General features: G+C 52.8%; 1 protein-coding gene across 2 annotated transcripts in view; it reads left to right on the forward strand.

Moving 5' to 3' along the window:
• Nucleotides 1-18,878, forward strand: part of AKT2 (AKT serine/threonine kinase 2) — a 47,604-nt gene that overhangs the window by 13,096 nt on the left and 15,630 nt on the right. Inside the window, exons 1-4 of one of the 2 annotated variants that reach the window (XM_027515814.1) lie at nt 6,105-6,210; nt 6,892-7,021; nt 14,873-15,001; nt 16,397-16,508. In XM_027515814.1, coding sequence (XP_027371615.1) covers nt 6,976-7,021; nt 14,873-15,001; nt 16,397-16,508 — 287 coding nt within the window. In that variant the 5' untranslated portion in view covers nt 6,105-6,210; nt 6,892-6,975. Of the gene's footprint in view, nt 1-6,104; nt 6,211-6,891; nt 7,022-14,872; nt 15,002-16,396; nt 16,509-18,878 lie in introns of those variants that run through there. The other variant, XM_027515813.1, reaches the window with a different exon arrangement.

Below are 18,878 nucleotides of genomic sequence, written 5' to 3' on the forward strand. Positions count from 1 at the left end.
CCAGATTCCCACTGGCAGACGCTGCCTGTCGAACAATTGGTGTCTATTGAATTTCCCTCCCGAGCAACTCCTCCTGGGAGTAGGTAAGGCGCAGATTACAGGGTGGGTGACGGGCTCCTGGGGGATCAAGGTGTCAGGAAGGCGCGCCCTCCTCACTGTCTGCAGCTCCAGGAGATGCAGCGCCTCTGCCTCCCCCTCGTCCCATCTGTGCTGTCTGGTGTAGAAAGCAGGTCAGGGAGAGGAGATGAGAGAAAAAGACCTGACGAGTGGCAGGAAAAGGAATTTAATTGATTTTGAGCATGTTCTGGGCATAGGGCTTCCCTCTTCCACACATTCATTCCACAGATAGTTACTGAGTGCCCACTGTGGACCCAGCACCGTGGGAGATGCTGAGAACCCAGCAGTGCCCGAGCAGGCTGGAACCCTGCCCTCACTGTGCCGACGTCACAGTGGAGAGAGGTCGACAGTAACCTTGTGAACAGGTAAACGTGTACGGTACTGTCAGTGGCGATGAGCGCTTCACTTTTGTGAAGGTAGCAGGTACACTCTTGACTGTGGAGGACAGGGTGACTTTGCACAGGAGGAGACATGTGAGCAGCGGCTGAAGAAGCCAGGCGGGGCCCACAGGGACTTGAAGAAGACAGTGCTCACTGAAGGGGTAGCATGTGCAAGGGTCCTGAGGTCGGGGGCAGGAGCGCAGGTGCGGGGAGCCTCTGGTGTGTCGGAGGCACCAGTGCCATGGAGTGTTTGGAAGAGTGAAGAGGAGATGATGCAGAATAGGGTTCTGGGGCTCCTGGAAGGACTTTTGCTTCTTTTACTCTAGGTGAGGTGGGGGCATGGCAGGGTTTGGGGGAGAGCAGTTTCCTCTGACCCAGGTGGTCAAGCATCCTGGAGTTTAAGAGGGGAAGGAGGGAGGACAGAAGCAGTGAGCTCACCTAGGCCACACAGTCCCCCTAGTGGCAGGAACCACAGCGACTTTGATTTTACACTTGAGGAAGGAGGTCTGAAAGGAACCTTTCCAGGGCCCAACCCTTTCCGACGGCTGCCAGGTAGGACACAACAGCCTCTCTCCCCTGCCTTGTCATCCGCCACCCTGTGTCATCCTATAAATCTCCTCTAACGGACATGATACCAGCAGGGTGAGATGAAACTCATAGGCAGTTTGGAAACCATTGAGAAATAAGACCTACGAGGCAGACAGGCAGAAATAAGGCCTGAAATTACGAAAAGAAAAAATGGAGGAGAGCATTTGAGACATACTGTGGAATGCGTCAGTGATATTTACCATGTACTTAGCAGATATTTAAAAATCAAACCCTGCTAATACAGAGTCCCTTCAGGGTCCTGTCTCCAGTCACCTCTCTCTTCTTTGCTGAGAGCTGACCGCGGCAGGTGGTGATTTTCATTCCCATTCAGCTTTCTTCTGTGTTAAAAAGACTCACCCAAACTCAAGCCCTTCCCTTCAGGGCGCGTGGGTCCTTCCTCTGGCTGGCTGTTGTGCAGATGGAGCACTAAGGCTCAGAAGGGCCAAGGAGCAGCAGAGCCTGGGGTTGAAATCCAGGCCCTAGAGTCCTCTTCCTTACTCATCAGTGACTGGCCTTGCGTTGAAACTCCAGGCAAGCTAGCCTGGGGTCAGAGGGGGCCCCGGAGACCAGGAGGCCCGAGTTTAACTTCCTGTTGTCATCCAGGCTCCCAAACCCAGGTTCTTTTTTTGTTGTTGTCATTTTGTCATAAAATACAGAAAGATATCTTCAACATGTTTTAAACCATACAGTATGACAAATAAGTGTAAAAGTGACGCTCTGTAATCACAGCAGAACATTGTCAGCTCCCAGAAGCCACCCCATCCTGGGTCACTCCCGAATGTAACAGCTCTCCTGACCTGTGGATATTTGCTTCCTGGATCTTCTGCACAGTTTCACTGGTGAGAAACAAATCGTGTTGCGTTGCCTGTTTTGAGCTTGCAGTCCGTGGACTCGCACTCAGTGGGTCATTTCGCATCTGGCTTCTTTCACTCCAGGTGAAGTTCTCACGCTTCACCCTGTTGTAGGCTTCAGGAGTTGGATCCTCTTTCTTGCTGAGTGGCCTTGATCTCTATGAATTTACCTTAGTTTGTTTATCCATTCTCCTGTGGGTGGACACCTGGTCTGTTTCCAGTTTTGAGGTTACTGAGAATGTTGCTGCTGTGGAAGATCTAGTACACGTGGTTTAGTAAACAGATATGCCCATTTCTGTTGGAGGGCCATGGAATTGCTGGGTCATGGGGTAGGGATATGTTGAGCTTTAATTCTTATTGCCAAACAGTTTTCCATAGTGGTGGAACTGTTTTATACTCCCACCAGTAGCAATTCCTTTACATTCTTTTAACAGTTTTTACTTACTGATTTTTTGAAAAATGTATTTGGCTGTGTCAGGTCTTAGTTGCATCATGCGTGATCTTTTGTCTTGATGCACATGCTCAGTTGCCCCTTGGCATGTGGGATCTTAGTTCCTTGACCAGGGATTGAACCCACATTCCCCACATTGGGAGGCTGATCCTTAAGCACTGGGCCACCAAAGAAGTGCCCCTTTAAAACATTCTTTTTTTTTTTTTTAATTGTATTTACTTATTCCTTTATTTATTTTTGGCGGTGTTGAGTCTTCGTTGCTGTACAGGCTGTTCCCTGGTTGTGGCGCGCAGGGGCTAATCGTCATTGCGGCGCCCGGGCTTCCTGTTGCAGTGGCTGCTCTTGTTGCGGAGCACGGGCTCTAGGGTGCTCAGTAGTTGTGGCGCACGGGCTTAGTTGCTCCGTGGCATGGGGGGTCTTTCAGTACCAGGAATTGAACCCATGTCTCCTGCGTTGGCAGGTGGATTCTTTACCTCTGAGCCACCAGGGAACCCCCTAGCCCCCAAGCCCTCTTACATTCTTGACAACACTTGGCGTTGTCAGATTTTTAATTTTTAGCCATCCCGGTGGCTGGTTTCCCTGTAACTAAGGCTATTGCACACAGTCCTTCGTTGTGTGTGTGTGTTCCCTCCTGTGAGGTGCCCTTGCTCTTTTCACCTTGCCTCCCAGGTGGCTCGCCTCTAAGCCACAGCTCCAGCTCCTACCCAGACCCTCAGCCGAGTGAAGCCCAGACACCCCAGGCAGCAGTGAGTAGGGTTGGGGCCCCCGCCGTGGGGCACGCAGGCCGCGGCCCAGCAGGCCCCTGCGTGCTGGGTGTCCTCCACCCGCAGCTCCCCAGGGGGCAGGCCATCTTCTTGGCTGCGGTGCTGGTGTTTCATCACCACGGGACTGCGTCAGATACCTCGGCGGAGGCGCCACCCTCCGTGGGAGGACAGGCAGGATCCAGGCAGGATGCAGGGGCTCTCCAGGTCCTCCCCTTGCCCTGGCTGCTGCTGGCTGCTTAGTTGCTGAAGTGAGAACGTAACAAGTGGCTCTGGCGTGCCGAGCAGCAGCCAGCTGGGAGACCCAAGGTAAAAGCCTCCCCTGTGTCAGCGTCTGCTGTCCCTGGGCACGGGCATGGATGGCCCTCTGGGAGCGTGGGGGGCGAGAGTGATCAGGGGAGACTGGAGGCGCGCCCTTAGGCTCAAGGCCACCCAGCTGGCACCAGTTCTTGGATTCTGCAACCTCGGACACACCTGGCCGCCTTCACGTCTGTCTCTCTGATCGAGGCAGCCACGTGTTTGCATGTTCACTGGGGGCCAGGCAGTGGGCCAAGCCTCTGCACAGGGGTGCTGCTCACAGCGGCTCTGAGAGGGGAGGTTGCTGGGCCGAGGAGGGGAGAGGAGGGGAGGGCTGCGAGTGGACGTAGGGGGTCCCTGTCTTTGCTTGTACATCCGCTCTTCCTCTGGCCCCTGGGTTCTCCATCGCAGCCTAGTTTGGGAACCTAGCCCTATTCTGAACAGAGCTCACACCTGGCGAAAGTGTGGTATTGGCCCCTGTGTTGGAGAGGAATTCCGAACTCCCCGGCACACGTGCCTCCAGGCCCTGAGCGTTCTCCTTGTCTCAGCCCCTCACCCTGGGCCAGCCTCTGGGCGCTTCTCCACACTCCCGGAGCTCCTTCCCAAGCTTCCTCAGGGCTTTGCACTTGCTGATCCCCTGCCTAAAATCTGTTCCTTAATGTGTCACCCCCGCCCCGCCCCGGTTAATTCAGGTGTTGGCTCATGTGTCCCCCATACTGTGTGGCTAACGCAGCACCCGTCCCTGTCCTCCTTTCTCCTGTTTGTGTTTCTTTGCCACCATCAGACCTTGTGTCCTGTCTATCGTCTGCCTTCTGCACTGGAATGTGACCTTCCTGAAGGCAGGAGCTGTGGCTTAGTGATGCACGTCTATGGGACCCAGGATAGAGTCTGAAGCTTAGAACATACTCAGAGAAAGATTGGTGGCATGAATAGACTCTGGAGTTGTTTCTGTGGCTGTGTTTGGTCTTGGGCTGGGGATCTTTTGGGGAGATTGTTTCTCTTTTTTTGTTTAAAGAGCAGACCTTTACTTTCTCCCAGGTCTCAGGGCTGAGAAGCCCACTCTCAGGGCATCCACAGGGCTGGTTCCTGGTGGGTGCTGACTTCCTGGTCACTGATGGCTGCCATCTTGCTGTGTCCTCACATGGCAGAGGAAAAGAGCAAACTCTGTGGTGTCTCGTATTTACTTATTTATTTTGAGTTGGAGGATGATTGCTTTACAATGTTGTGTTGATTTCTGCCGTAATCCGCATGAATCTGCCATAGGTATACACATGTCCCCTCCCGAGACTTGGGTTTATTCATTGTGCCTTCAGTGGACAGCCAGGTGCTGGGCTGGTGTGCTGAATTAGCGCCTGTGGCTGTGGGGAGAGTTGATCACGGGGCACACAGCACCCAGTGCAGCCTCTCAGGTCAGGAAGGCTTCCTGGGGGAGGCATTGGTTCAGCTGAGACCTTAGAGAAGAGGGAGAACCCCAGTACATAAAAGATGTGGGAATGGAGGCCTGAGCGACAGAAGTCTGGTAGAGGGTGGGAGTCGGGGAGAAGGACCTGGGGAGGTGGGTGGTGGCTGGTGTGTGATCATCCTTGTTGTGGTTATTAGCATTTCTTGAGGGCTTTCTAGGTGCCTCTCGACTTACACGGGGCCTTCTCTGGTGGAAAAGACTTCGTTCTTTTTTGTGTGTTCTGTGCACTCTGGGGAGCCATGGAAGGGTTGTGAGTAGAGAGGGACACGATCAGATTCAGGTGGAGTATAAGGATGGGTAGCAGAGGCTGGGAACCCAGGAAGAAAGCCTGGGTGGGAGGGGAAGTGGGGTGGGAGACGTGATCTGGAAGCTGGTGGATGGGTGGTGGGGACTGCGGGGCTGAGCCGGGGTGGTGGGCAGCAGAGGCCAGGGCCTGAAGGCCCCGGAATCCCAATCTGGGGGGCCTGGGTCTTTCCCAAGGCCCGTGGGAAAGCACAGGTCAGATTTGAGGGTCTTCGGGCTGCTGAATGGGAAACAGATTGGAGGATGGGAGGCCCAGAAGGAGATGGGGTGGGTCCTCGTGGGAGGGGACGGTGCTGGACTTGAGCCACCTGGTCAGGAGGCCGGGGTGGAGACCGTGGTTGCATTAGGATCGAAGCACAGACTGTGGGACATTTCAGAGTGAGGGTCCGGTGGCCCTGGGTGTGTTCAGTCTGTGGGCATGAGCCCCTGGGGTGCCGCCGTACTTGCCAGGGGAGGGAGCCCCTTCTGGGCCCTGTCTTTGCAGCCCCGAGTCCAGGACATGGCTTCTCACCCGCTGTTTACTTCCCTGTCACTGTCCGTCTTGTCTTCCTCCGGCTTCCTCCCGCTCACCTCCCTTCCCTCTGCCCAGGGCCTGGGCAGCCTGCCACCGTCACATGCCAGGCAGTAGTGTGTCCGGCCCACCAGCTCCCTTGGGGCACGAGAGAAAGCTGATGCCCACGGTGTCCCCAGGGCCAGCTGCCGCTTCTCTGGGGGCCACCGTAGCTCCTGACCTGCTGTCCGCAAATAACCCCACGCCAGGAAAGGCAAAAGGCGCCTTGGGCTCCATGGCCTGCGGCCAGGCCTGTGGCTCCAGGTAGGGGCCCAGCTGGTGGCTGCCTCCCCCTCTTCTCCCCTCCGCCCTGGGAACCTGAGACGAAGCAGCGGCCTCGGCGTCCGTCAGTCTGTCGGCTGCCGGTCCGTGAGGACAGAAGCAGAGGTCTCGGGGAAGGACCAGGGCCTTGTTTCAAGCCCCCAGGACTGGCTCCCGGGCCCCAGATAAGTGCGTACGCAGTTGGTTCCTTTCTTGTTCAAGATCTGGAGCACCGAGACCTTCCTTTCTTTTGTCAGCTGGTGGGGACCAGGAGGCTGAGGGAGTGACATGAGGTGGCCTGGTGCTGGGTAGGGGGTGGTACTCAATTTGCTAAAGGTGGCAGGTTGGTGGCACCTGGTTTGGAAAGGAGAGAGTGTGAGCGTGTGTGCGTGTGTGTATATGTGTGTGTGTGTGTTTGGGGGTGGCAGGCAGATCCTGGTGGCTTTGAGCACGCCCTCAGGTGCCCGGGGCTGTCTGATTCATCCCAGGTGACCTCAGCGCCGGGCCTGGAGTGACGCAGGGGGCGGAGCCTCCCACCCAGTCAGGAGTGGCGGTGGTGGGGCTGCCCTGCTGGGCAAGGGGTCCCGAGTACGGGGCGAGGGCATAGCCAGGGCCCTCTGCTCCTTCCAGAGGAGGGCTCTGAGGACAAGGTCGTGTCCTTTCCTCCCCAAGACTGGGTCCCTCGGGACCAACTGCCTCTCACTGTCCCCCTCCACCAGCTTGGGCCCTGAGGGCTGGTCTCTCCCCACCTTCCCTGGCTCCACCCTTGCAGAGCTGCCAGAGGGGCTTCAGGCGGGGTGCCCCAAGGGAAGGGGTCATGGCCAAATCCCCCTGCCGCTCTGACTGACGGGCTCCTTTATTGTCTTGCAGACTGTGCTCTGTCCAGCGCACCTCCTGCATGTCCTTCTGCCCTGAGCTGTCCCGAGCGAGGTGACAGCGTGTCACGCTGCCACCATGAACGAGGTGTCTGTCATCAAAGAAGGCTGGCTCCATAAGCGCGGTAAGGGGCTACGTTTACTCACAGGATTGCACGTCTCCCCTTTTGCCCCAGCTCTCCTGGCAGCTGTGCCCTGAGAGGCAGAGGTACAGGGTCTTTACCACCTGAGGAACCAGCATTCCGAGCCCTGCCTGCCCACCCCTGCCGGTGGCTTCTTTTCAGCCCATGTCTTGGACTCTTTGAAAGTAGTCTGGACGGAGGAGCTGTGGCTGCATCTGGGCCTGAGTCTCCAGGCCTTGCTGACCCCCTGCATGAACCCCCATGCCAGGCCTCAAACTCTGCCTCTGCATAAGTGTTCCTGTTCATGGTCCCATTTTATAGATGAAGAAACTGAGGCCTAGAGTGGGTAAGTCACTTAGCTAAAGTTACACAGTGAGGCACTATCCCGCATTTATCCATGCAGCAAATACTCAGAAGGTGCATGGTGTGCCAGGCTGGCCATCCCAGGCTCTGGGGGCACTGTGGTGTCCTCATGGAGTCTGCGATCCATTGAGGGGCGGAGGACAAACAGTAAACTGATAGATGTCAGGTGATGATAAGTGCCATTGTGAAGAGTAGGAACTCTGAGGGGAACGCTGGAGAAAGAAGGGGTTCATGGAAGTGGCTCTGAGGAGGGACCAGTATGTGGAGGCCAGGAGCAGGTGAGGGAGCAAGCTACGCAGATAGCCAGGCAGGGGGGTCCCAGGGAATGGGGCAGTGAGGACAAAGTGGGGGGCGTGTGCCTGGAAATAGAGAGTGGGCCAGGGTGGCCAGAGCAGAGCGAGCAAGTGAGCGCGAGCCGGAGGAGGCGGGCAGAGCCGTGACACAGCACCGGACCAATGGCGCCTGATGCCGTGGAGGGGCTGGAACTCGCCTGGCATTCGGAATCCCAGGATATTGTGAGCGAGCTCGGGACCAGGTCTGGTTGTGCTGGTGGGCAGCTAAGAGATGAAGTCACTTACAGGGGAGACACTGAGAGACTCGACCCTGGGGCCCCAGGCCTCTGCCCCAGCACTTCCGCACTGAACGGGCTCACTGCTGTTCGAGGCAGCTGGGAAGAAGCACGTGCCGAGAGCCAGCTTACCCAGGCACCCAGGAGTGAAGGAACCCGGCTGTCCTAGCTTCCGCGGACCTTCCCCTGCAGAGTGGGGTGCCCGGCTTGGGGGGGCTGCCACTTTGCACGCTCTCATTCACTCGGCAGACGTGCATCAAGTAGCTGCCGTGTTTTAGGCACATTCTAGGCACTGGGGATACAGCAGTGAACCAAATGGGCCCGCGGTTCCCATCCTGTGTTGATGTCATACATTAAGTAGGAGAGACAAGGGCACCTGAGTACAGGAGCGTGTCCAGTGGGGCTAGTGCCTCGGAGAGAAACCCAACAGTGTGAGGAGAGGGGTGAGGGAGCTATCAGAGACGGGCTGGCCAGGGAGGGTCTCACTAAGAAGGGGGTGTTTGAATAAAGATCTGAAGGAGGCAAGGGAGTGAGCCCCACAGTTAATGGGGGACATGGGTGAAGGGGACCGAATTCGTGAAGGGGAGTGGGCTGGGCATGCTTGAGGCGGGCCGGGAAGCTGGTGGGCTAGCCCTACCGAAACTGGGAGAAGTGCCCGCGCACCCTGCACTGCACCCAGCCCACCCACCCGGAGCGGTGCCGAGGGTCCCCCGCCCCCCGGCATGAGCAGGAGAGGAGCCTTCCCAGGCAGGGTGGTATTCAGGGCCCCTTGGCCTAGCTGCCTAGATTGGGCCCTGAGTTTGGGGCTGTTGATGGAGCCCTCTGCACCTTGGCAGGTGTCAAAGTTGTAACCCTGGCCCTGCCACTTCCTCTCAGTGTGACTATCATCTCTCTGAACCTTGGTGTCCCCCTCTGTAAAATGGGTCAACAGCCCAGGGCTCTGGGAGTGTCAGCTTCATGAGAGCAGGGGTTTATCTGGCTTGTTCACTGGGATAGTGCCAGTGCCCTAGAAAAGTGCTTGGCCTGCAGTAGGCACTTAATAACTGTTGGATGGATGCTTGGGATCGTGTGTGTGGAAGGTATGAGTGTAATAACATGTGCCAGGCCTCAGGCTCCTGAGTTTTCTGAGGCCGTTGCTCTCTAGGCTGGGGTGGGACCTTCTCTGGAGGTGGCTGGAGAACTATGGCTGGGCAGTGGCTCCCGAGGCTGCTGCTGGCATTGAGTGAATCTCAGCCCCTCCCAGGCCTTCAGAGTCTCCGTTCGTCTACGGGGGCCCAGACAAGCTGCTGAGATGACCTTTTGTCTTGGCTTTGTACCATACCCACACACACTCATGCAGTCTCTCCTGTGTCTCCCAGTGTCTTTCGTTCCAAGCAGCAGCCAGCAGTGGTGGGCAGGGTGAGGTGGGCCCTACCGCCCTTGAGACACATGCGCCACCCTGCCCTACTCCTGGTGGTTGAAATAACAGCAGCCCAGCTTACTGTGTGCCTGCTCGGTGCTGGGCCTGGGGCTGTGTTCACAGGAGGCCCAGTTTTGTTGAGTTTCTGTTACTGCCCCGTGAGGTGGGCACCACCTTGCAGACTGGAGGCTGCAGCTCAGCAGGAAGACTGAGTTGCCTGGGGCTTCAGCAGGGAGGTGGCAGCGCCAGGGTTCAGGCTCCAAGTCCTGAGCCAGCGCCTGGCTCACATGCTGCCTCTGGCTCAGCAAGGTCCACTCAAGGATCGGGTCCTTCATGCCATGTGTGGGTCCCCTTTCTGACACAGCCTCAGCACACTCTTTGCCAGGCCCCTCCGGGCCGGGCCACGTCTGACAGTTTACAGGCAGTGTCGATGTCTATGGGCAGAGCGAACCCAGGTTCCAGTCCCAGCTCTCCCAGTTATCAACCATGAGCCTCAGGCAAGTGGAATCTCTTTGTGCCTCAGTTTCCCTATCTGTAAAATGGGATTGTTGTGAGTGTGTTTTCCCTTCTAGTTTTTTTGTAGCTTGTTACCGACATATAAAACCTCACAGGTAAGTGCCTGGATCATAAACTCACTCCAAAACCTGTGTCCAGGTCAGGAAATAGAGTAAGTCAATCCCCAGAAGGCTGTCTGCCTCTTGCAAGCAGTAACCACTCTCCTAACCTCCAGTAGCATCGGTGAATTTGTCTAGTTTTGTTTTTGTTTCTCAAATTGAGGTAAAATTTACACAACACAGAATTAAGTGTTTTAAAGTGCACAGTTCGGTGAGTGGCCCTTAGTACTTTCACAGTGCTGCGTGACCACTAGCTCTGTCTAGCTCCGGAACATCTTCATCTGCCTGAAAGGCTGCCCTCCACGCCTTGCGTAGTCAGCTCTCAGTCTCCCTCCTCCCAGCCCCCGGCAGCCGCCAGCTCGTTTCTTGTCTTTATGGATGTACTTACTTTGGACATTTCATATACATGAAGCATACAATATGTGGCTACTGAAGTCTGGTTTCTTTGACTGAGCATAACGTTTTTAAGGTTCATCTACGCTGTAGCATGTATCAGACAGTACTTCATTCCTTTTTATAGACAAACAATGTTCCATTGTATCAATATATCACATTTTCTTTATCTGTATGTCTGTTGATGGACATCTGAGTTATTCCTGCCTTTTGGCTGTTGTGAATAGTGCTGCCATGAATATTTGTATACAAGTGTTTGAGTACTTGTTTTCAGTTTTGGGGGGCATCCACCCAGGAGTGGAATTGCTGGGACATACATATCTATTGTTGTTGAGTCACTCATTCATGTCCGATTCTTTGCGACCCCATGGACTGTAGCCCACCAGTCTCCACTGTCCATGGGAATCACCAGGCAAGAATACTGGAGTGTTGCCATTTCCTTCTTCAGGGGATCTTCTCAGCTCAGGGACTGAACCCACATCTTCTTCAGTGGCAGGTGGGTTCTTTACCCCTTAACTGCCAGGGAAGCCCCAATAGGTATCTGTTAAATTATATTGCTTATAATCAAATGTATTCTATGTAGTTAGATAATATAGAAAAAACTATAAAATGTCTGGGTCGCACATTCTGTGCTGTGACCCGCAGTGTGCCTGCGTCTGGCTTTTTGCGGGAGCGCCCAAGTCGCACGGGGCTGCACCGTTTCACATGCCCACCAGCAGTGCGTACGGTTTCAGTTTCTCCAGATCCTCACCCACACTTGTTATTTTTCTTTGAGTTTTTGTTGTTTGTTTTTAATAAAAGCCATCCTGGTGGGTGTTAAGTGGTGTTTCATCGTGGTTTTGATTTACATTTCCCTAATGATTGATGGTGTTAAGCATCTTTTTATATGTTTGTTGGTCATTGTTTATTTTTGGAGAAATACCTTTATAGTCCTTCGTGTATAGCGTTTAGACACTTCGTGCATGTGTGCTCAGTTGTGTCTGACTCCCTGCGACCCCTTGGACTATAGCCCACCAGCCTTCTCTGTCCCTGGGATTGTCCAGGGAAGAATACTGGAGTGGGTTGCCATTTCCTCCTCCAAGGAATCTTCCCACCCCAGGATTGAACCCGTATCTCCTGTATCTTCTACACTGGCAGGCGAATTCTTAACCACTGAGCCACCTGGGAAGTCCTTCACCCACTTTTTTAAATTGGGTGTTTTTTTTTTTTTGGTTGTTGCTGAGTTGTAAAGTTCATTATGTATTCTGGATACTAGACTCTTATGAGACATATGATATGCAAATGTTTTCATCCATTCTATTGGTTGGTTGTCTTTTTATTTTCGTGATAACATCTTTTGCACAAAATTTTTTATTTCAATGAATCCACTTTATTTTTTTTTCCTTTGTCATCATATCTAAGAATCTGTTGCCAAGTTCAAGGTCACAGAGGTTGACCTGTGTATCCTTCTAACAGTTTTATAGTTTTAGCTCTTATTTTTAGGTAGATGCACTCTGAGTCAATTTTTTAAACCTGGTGTAGAGTTCCATGTCTGTTCTTTTGCATGTGGGTGTCCAGTTTTTCCAGCACTGTTTGTTGCAGAGACTGGTCTTCCCCAGTGGAATGGTCTCGGTACTGTTGTTGAAAATTCGTTGCCTGAAGTTGTGTAGATTTATTTTTTGACTCTCAGTTCTGCTCCTTTGGTCTGTATGGCTATCCTGTGCCACACTGATTTGATTATTGTAGCTTTGTAGTAAGTTTTGAAATCAGGAAGTACGAGTCCTTTCCCTTTGTTCTTTTTCAACGTTGCTTTGGCTGTTTGGAACCGCTTGCCACATGAATTTGAATTCCGTGTAAATTTGAGGGTTGATTATTCCTCAGCAGCAAAAAAGGGCTATTGGAATTTTGATAGGGAATGTGTTAAATCTGTATGTAAATGGCTTTGGGTAGTATTGCAGTCTTAATGCCAAGTCTCAATCCACGACACAGGATCCTTGCATTTATTTAAGTCTTTAGTTTCTTTCAGCAGTTTTGTTTTTTTTTTTAATAATTTTTATTTATTTATTTCTGGCTGTGCTGGGTCTACGTTGCTGCACGGGCTTTCTTCTAGTTGCAGTGAGCAGGGGCTACTCTCGCTGTGGTACACAGGCTTTTTATTGCGGTGGTTTCTCTTGTTGCAGAGCACAGGCTCTAGGGCACACGGGCTTCAGTGGTTGTGGAAATGGGCTCAGTAGTTTTGGCTCCCGGGCTCTGGAGCGCAGGCTCAATAGTTGTGGAGCGCCGGCTTAGTTGCTCTGAGGCATTTGGGTCTTGCTGGACCAGGGATCGAACTTGGGTCTCCTGCATTGGCAGGCAGATTCCTTACCAGTGAGCCAGCAGGGAAGCCCGTTTCGTAGTTTTTAGCATATAAATCTTTGCCTAGTTGTGCTGTTGTAAATGGATTTGTTTTCTTTAATTTCTTTTTTGGATTATTCATTGCTAGTATGTAGAAACACAATTTGTTTTTGTGTGTTGATCTTGCTGAATTTGTTAGCTCTAGTAATTGTTTTGTGGATTTTTGTGGTTTTCTGTATATAGGATCCTGTTATCTGCAAATAAAGGTAGTTTTACTTACTCCTTTTCAAATTGGATACTTTTTGTCTTTTTCTCTGGCTAGAACTTACATTACAGTGTTTCAGAGCAGTGGTCAAAGTGGAAATCTGTCTTGTTCCTGATCTTAGCTAAGGGAAAGCTTTCATTCTTTCATCCTTGAGTGTGATGTTGACTTGTGGGTTTTTCATAGATGCCCTCTTGTGAAGGAGTCCCCCTTCTCTTCCTAGCTTACTGAGTATTTTTATCATGAAAGAGTGCTGGATTTTGTCAAATGCTTTTTCTGTGTCAATCTAGATGACCTTGTGTTGTTTTCTCCCACTTCATTCTGTTGAGGTATACGACACTGATCGCTTTCCATATTTTTGAACTACCCCTGCAGTCCTGGGATAAAACCCACTTGGTCATGGTATATGATCCTTTTATGGTGCTGTCAGATTTGTGGTTTTGCTAGTTTTTGAACTTTACGTACATCGAATCATTTAGTATTGACATTTGAAAGAATTCAACAAGTTAAAGCCTCTAAGAAACTTAGGATGGTGCCTGGCAGGCACATAGTCCCCTGTAGTATTATCCAATTATTGTCGTTGCTTGCTGGATGTCCTTCCCACGAGAGGAAACAAGGACTTAGAGAAGCCCAGCCTGGCTTCTGGTGGTGACTACGGGAGCCCACCCTGCCGCCGCAGTTACGATGTACACGCTTTTGGCTTGGCCAGTGGGCTGACGATAAAGAGCGTTCATCGATTTATTGGTGCGCTGGTCCCTGGCTAGGCTGGGCGCTTTGTCTTTGCTTTGTATTTGCCATCTCTCTCTTTTTTTTAAAGCAGCTTGAGACACAGTTCACATACCATTGCAGTTCGGCCACTTGGGGCCTTGAGTGTATTTAGAGCTGTGCTTCCATCACCACAGTCAACTTCGGAACATTCTCACTACCCTAAAAAAGGACCCTCCAGTCCCCACCCAGACTCGCCCCCTCCTCAGCCCTAGGCCCACTAATCAAGTTTTCATCTTTAGAAGTTTCCCTGCTCTGGACATTTTATATAGATGAAGTCATATAATTTGTGGTCCTTTGTGACAAGCTTTTTGCAGTTGGCGTTGTTATGGTTCACCCACCTTGTAGCGTGTATTAATACTTCGTGTATCAATACTTTTTTTGGCCGCATTGCATTGCATATTGGATTTTAGTTCCTCGACAAGGGGTCAAACCCTCACCCTCTGCATGGAAGTGCAGAGCCCTAACCACTGGACCGGCAGGGAATTCCCAATACTTCATTTCTTTTAATGACCAAGTAATACTAATACTCCATCACACGGATCTGCCACATTTCGTCTATCCATTTGTTAGTGGAGGCACTTTGGAGCTTCTGCTCTTTACTATTAAGAATAATGTTGCTATGGGCATTTATATATATATAAGTTTCTGTGTGGATGTGCTTCACCATTTCATCTTAGTCCTTCGCCACCCCTCTGAGGAGCGTGTGTGTGTGTACGTACATGCGTACGTACACGGGGGCCTTGGATATTCGTGGTTAGAACAAATGGAGGGGTTGAGGAGCACATGGAGGGCACAGCAACAGTAACACCGGCCTGGCACAGCGTTTGGACATTCGATCCCCCGCACAGCTGTAGAGTGAAAACCCGCCCATGGGATTTGGGCCTCCCCTGGGACTGGGCCACGCGCTGGCAAGGATGGCTCACTGCTGGCCACACTGTGAGGCAGCTGGTGCCCCAGGGCGGTGCAGCGCCTTCCTGCCAGGCGTGACCTCTGGATCACTGGGCCCAGCCCAGCGCCCAGCCTGCGTCAGCTGGGGCCGCCTGGAGGGTTTCTCCGGGAGAAGCACACTCCTCACCCTCTTGTCCATCTTCCTCCCAGTGTGGGGCCCCTTGCCAGGCACTGCCCCCTGGGGCTGGCTGCCCTGACCTCTCTCCCTCCCGCCCTGCCTGTTCAGGTGAATATATCAAGACCTGGCGGCCCCGGTACTTCCTGCTGAAGAGCGACGGCTCCTTCATTGGCTATAAGGAGCGGCCTGAGGCCCCCGACCAGACCCTGCCCCCCTTAAACAACTTCTCTGTCGCAGGTGCGTCTTGGGGGCACATGGGGCATGTTCGTTCTACGCTGTAGGCCTGTCTGGGGTCTGTTTTCTACTCTCTCCTGCTCCACCTCTCTTTCCTGGGCCTGGGGGCTGTGTTGATCGCCAGTGGAGAGCTGGAGGAAGAAAGGAGCCAGGGCACTTTGCAGCCTTCTGGCCCCTCTGTGGCACCTGAGGCGGAGCCTTCTAGCCGGAAGCTGACCAGTGAAAGCCTGGCCCATGCAGAACCCCTGCCTGGGCCTCATAGAACCTGCCCTCCCCCCGCCACCACCTTCCTTCCCCGCTGACCCGATGAGTCACCACGTCCTTGTCACACCCGCTAAGAATGTTTCAAAGTCACTCATCTCTACTGCCACTAGGTAGCCCAGACACGGTCCTTGCCCCACCAACCCTCTGCCCTAGCCTCAACCCCAGCCTCGCCTCTCGAGCAGCCCACCTGCTCTTTCTGGAATCCAGCCCCACTCCCCTCTCCATCCTGCTTAAAGCCCTGCCTTGGTGGCTTTCCCATGTGCTGGTGACCCCAACACGGCTGTCCCTGGCCCTGGCTGCCCTCCCGAACTCCCCACCTGGCCTGAGCTGCTTTTCTGCTCATCTCTTTTGAGTATTCTTGAGTGTCCCGCGGTGAGATCCCCTCCGTGAGCCACACCATCCTTTGAGTCCCCTCTCCCTCCCTGAACTTCCCCCACCCACCCGCCCCCGTCTCTTCCGGGAGGGCCTTGTTGCCTCTCATCCTCAGGCCAGGGCAGCGACCCAGATGCTTCTACACACCCCACTGTGGCCCTGTGGTCTCTCTGCCTTCCCTCCCCTCCCCTGCTCTGGATGGCCCCATGCCCTCCCTGGGCTTCCAGCCTCCCTTCTCTCTCCTCTACACAAAAACCAGAGGGGGCTGTTTGAGTCTGTTCTTGGCTCTTCCTGCTGCCTCAGGACACAGTCCGGGTTCGTTGCCATGCCCCCAAGCCCTGCAGGCTGCCCCTGCTCACCTCTCCAGCCTGTCTCTCCCTTTTCTCCTTCTCACACGGAATTTGCTCTTCCCTAAGTATACCGCGCCCTCTCTCACCTCTAGGCTTCGGTGCCCAATGCCCTATTCTGCCTTCAGAGCTCAGTACAGGGATGCCCTTCCTCTGGGAAAGCCTTCCAAGCCCCTGGACAGGGTTGGCTGCCTCTTTGAATGCCCCTCCATCCCCCATCACAGCCCTGACCACTGAGCCATCGCTGTTGGGTGGGCTGTCCCCCTCACACACACACACACACACACACACACACACACACTGGACCTGTAGGGACAGGCTGTCTTGGTCAGTAGTGTCACGGGGCTAGCACATGGGGGTTGACTTGGGGAATGCGGGCTGCCCCTCACACTCTGCTCTCACCCCTCTTCTGCAGAATGCCAGCTGATGAAGACCGAGAGACCTCGGCCCAATACCTTCGTCATTCGCTGTCTGCAGTGGACCACAGTCATCGAGAGGACCTTCCATGTTGACTCCCCAGACGAGAGGCAAGTAGGGGCCTCAATGTGGCCGCCCTGTGGGAGGGGCCAGGCTCAGTTTGAGACGAGGGGTGCAAAGGGACAGATTCCCCTGCGCCCCTACCTAGGAGTTTCCCATCTCAGCCCTTGTGTGAGCTAGGAGGAGCAGGGGTTCTCCCCGTTCTGTGTCCTCAGGTGGGAGGGTATACTGGAATCACGATAGTTTGTTAGCAGTGAGGCGCTCTGGGCCTCTTCAGGGCCTCTGTTTATCCAGAGACCTGCACAGGGTCAGGGAGCTGCCTTTTTGATGAGCATCTCCATTGATACAGGGGCAGGTGGTCCAGAGATTCCATTTTTTAAAAGATCAACTTATTAATCAGAAGAGATAGCAGCTTCACCTAGTTCACAAATGCAGAACAGCACGAGGAGGTGTGTAGCGAAAGCGTCACTCTCACTTCAGCCCTGCACGCTGTATCCCCACCACCAGGCTGACTGCTGTTCTTGCGTGTCCTGCAGGAGCTGCTTCTCACTGAGTGTGGATAAGCTCGTTCAGACATCACTTCTGTGCCCTGCTCCTCTTGTTTTTCCTTTTTATACAAAAGGTGGCACCGTGCCCAAACTGTTGTTTTATTTAATGCATCTTGGGGACTCTTTCTGCTTCTGTGTGTATACAGAGATGCTGCTGCTGCATTTTTCTTTTCAACAGGTGTACATCTGTGTCCCTGAGTTTAGCAGTTCTTTATTAATGGTGATTGGGGTTATTTCGACCTTTTGGGCTTATTAGAAGCAGTGCCACAGTCTATGGGCCATGCCACCCTGAACACGCCCGATCTCATCTAATCTCAGAAGCTAAGCAGGATTGGGCCTGGTTAGTACTTGGATGGGAGAAGCAATGCCACAGTGAAACAACTTGTGGTTACCTTGTTTGACATACTTGCAGGTAAATCTGTAAGGTGGATTCTTAGATGTGGAATTGCTGGGTCACAGGGAAATGCATTGGTAATTTTTATTACTAATTCTTTTGGTACTAGGCATAATAGAATTCTAATTCTAAGAGGGTTATGTCTATGTCTAAGGGTTCTCACAGCCTGTGTTTTCAAACGTTCAACTTTTTACCAAACGTTTGGTGAGTGTGTGTCCTTATGTGTCATGTGCTCAAGGGCCATGTGAGTTTCTGTTTCTGAATTGTCTGTTTATGTCCTTTGTCTGTTTTTCTTTGGGGTACTTGGTCTTTTGCTTATTTATTTCTGAAAGCTCTTTATATATTAGAGAGCTTAGCCCTTTGTAATGAGTGGCAAATATTTTCCCCTCATGTTGTCCCTTTGGGCTTCACTTTGATAGATTTTTTTTTTTTTCCTTTTTTTTGGCTGTGCCGTGTGGCATGTGGGATCTTCATTCCCTGACCAGGGTTCGAACCTATGTGGCCTTCATTTCGAGAAACTTTTTTTTAGCTTGTCTTTGGGGTGAGGATTCAGCTGATCCTCTGGAGCACCCTAAATCAGTGCTGTCCAAGAGAAGCTTCTGCTATGGTGGAAATGCAGTGTCCAGCAGGGTAGCCACTAACACGTGTGCCTGCTGAGCACATGAAATGTGGCTCATGAAGCTGTGAAACAGAATTTTGTATTTTATTTAATTAATTTAAATTTAAATAGCTGCCTAAGGCTAGTGGCTGCCCCTGTGGGCAGTGCATTTCTAGAGCGAAAAGACATGCTACTGTAATCTAAACTGTGTCCTTGCAAAGCTTCCCAAGGTTGAAAATATACTTGCCCCACTATGGGGAACAGAATGGTCATCTCAGGCCCCCTGAGATATTACTCAGATGAAAACTGGGCACAGGAAACACGGCGTGCCAGTAAAAGCCAGTTGGGATCAGAAGATGCATAGGGTCTACGCGTTGGGCTGAGTTTTGAGGAATTGGGGAGGAGTCAGCCGCGGAGATAGGAAGAAGAAGGTGGCTTCGGGAAAAGGGACCAGCCTATGAAAAAGCCTGGATGCGAGGCAGCCTGTCATCCCAGGGATCGCAGAGGGTTCTGCATGACTAAAGAATCAAGAGCTAAGGGTCTTGGAAGAGGGGAAGTAGAGGCCTTAGAGCTGGCGAGCTCAGCCGGCGCCTGGGCTCCAGACGGAGGTCCCCACAGAGCTTGGCAAGCAGTGAATCAATTGGGGTTTGTCACAGGGTTGCCGGAAGATTCAGGGGGATGATAAACAGGAAGCCCTGGACTCAGCAGTACCTGGCACACGCTTTGCAAGCCTGGAGCAGGAGCCGTGGGGAGCCGACAGAATTTTAGTAGCAACAGACCTGCTCTAGTTTCCATTTTCATAATGCCATGCTCTTTGGCGTGGGGAAGAGTCCCTTTACTGAGACCGAAGGGACTGGAGAGCCCCCACTTTCGTCCTTTG

This window comes from Bos indicus x Bos taurus, chromosome 18 (genome assembly GCF_003369695.1).
Source record: "Bos indicus x Bos taurus breed Angus x Brahman F1 hybrid chromosome 18, Bos_hybrid_MaternalHap_v2.0, whole genome shotgun sequence".
Classification (NCBI taxonomy): domain Eukaryota; kingdom Metazoa; phylum Chordata; class Mammalia; order Artiodactyla; family Bovidae; genus Bos; species Bos indicus x Bos taurus.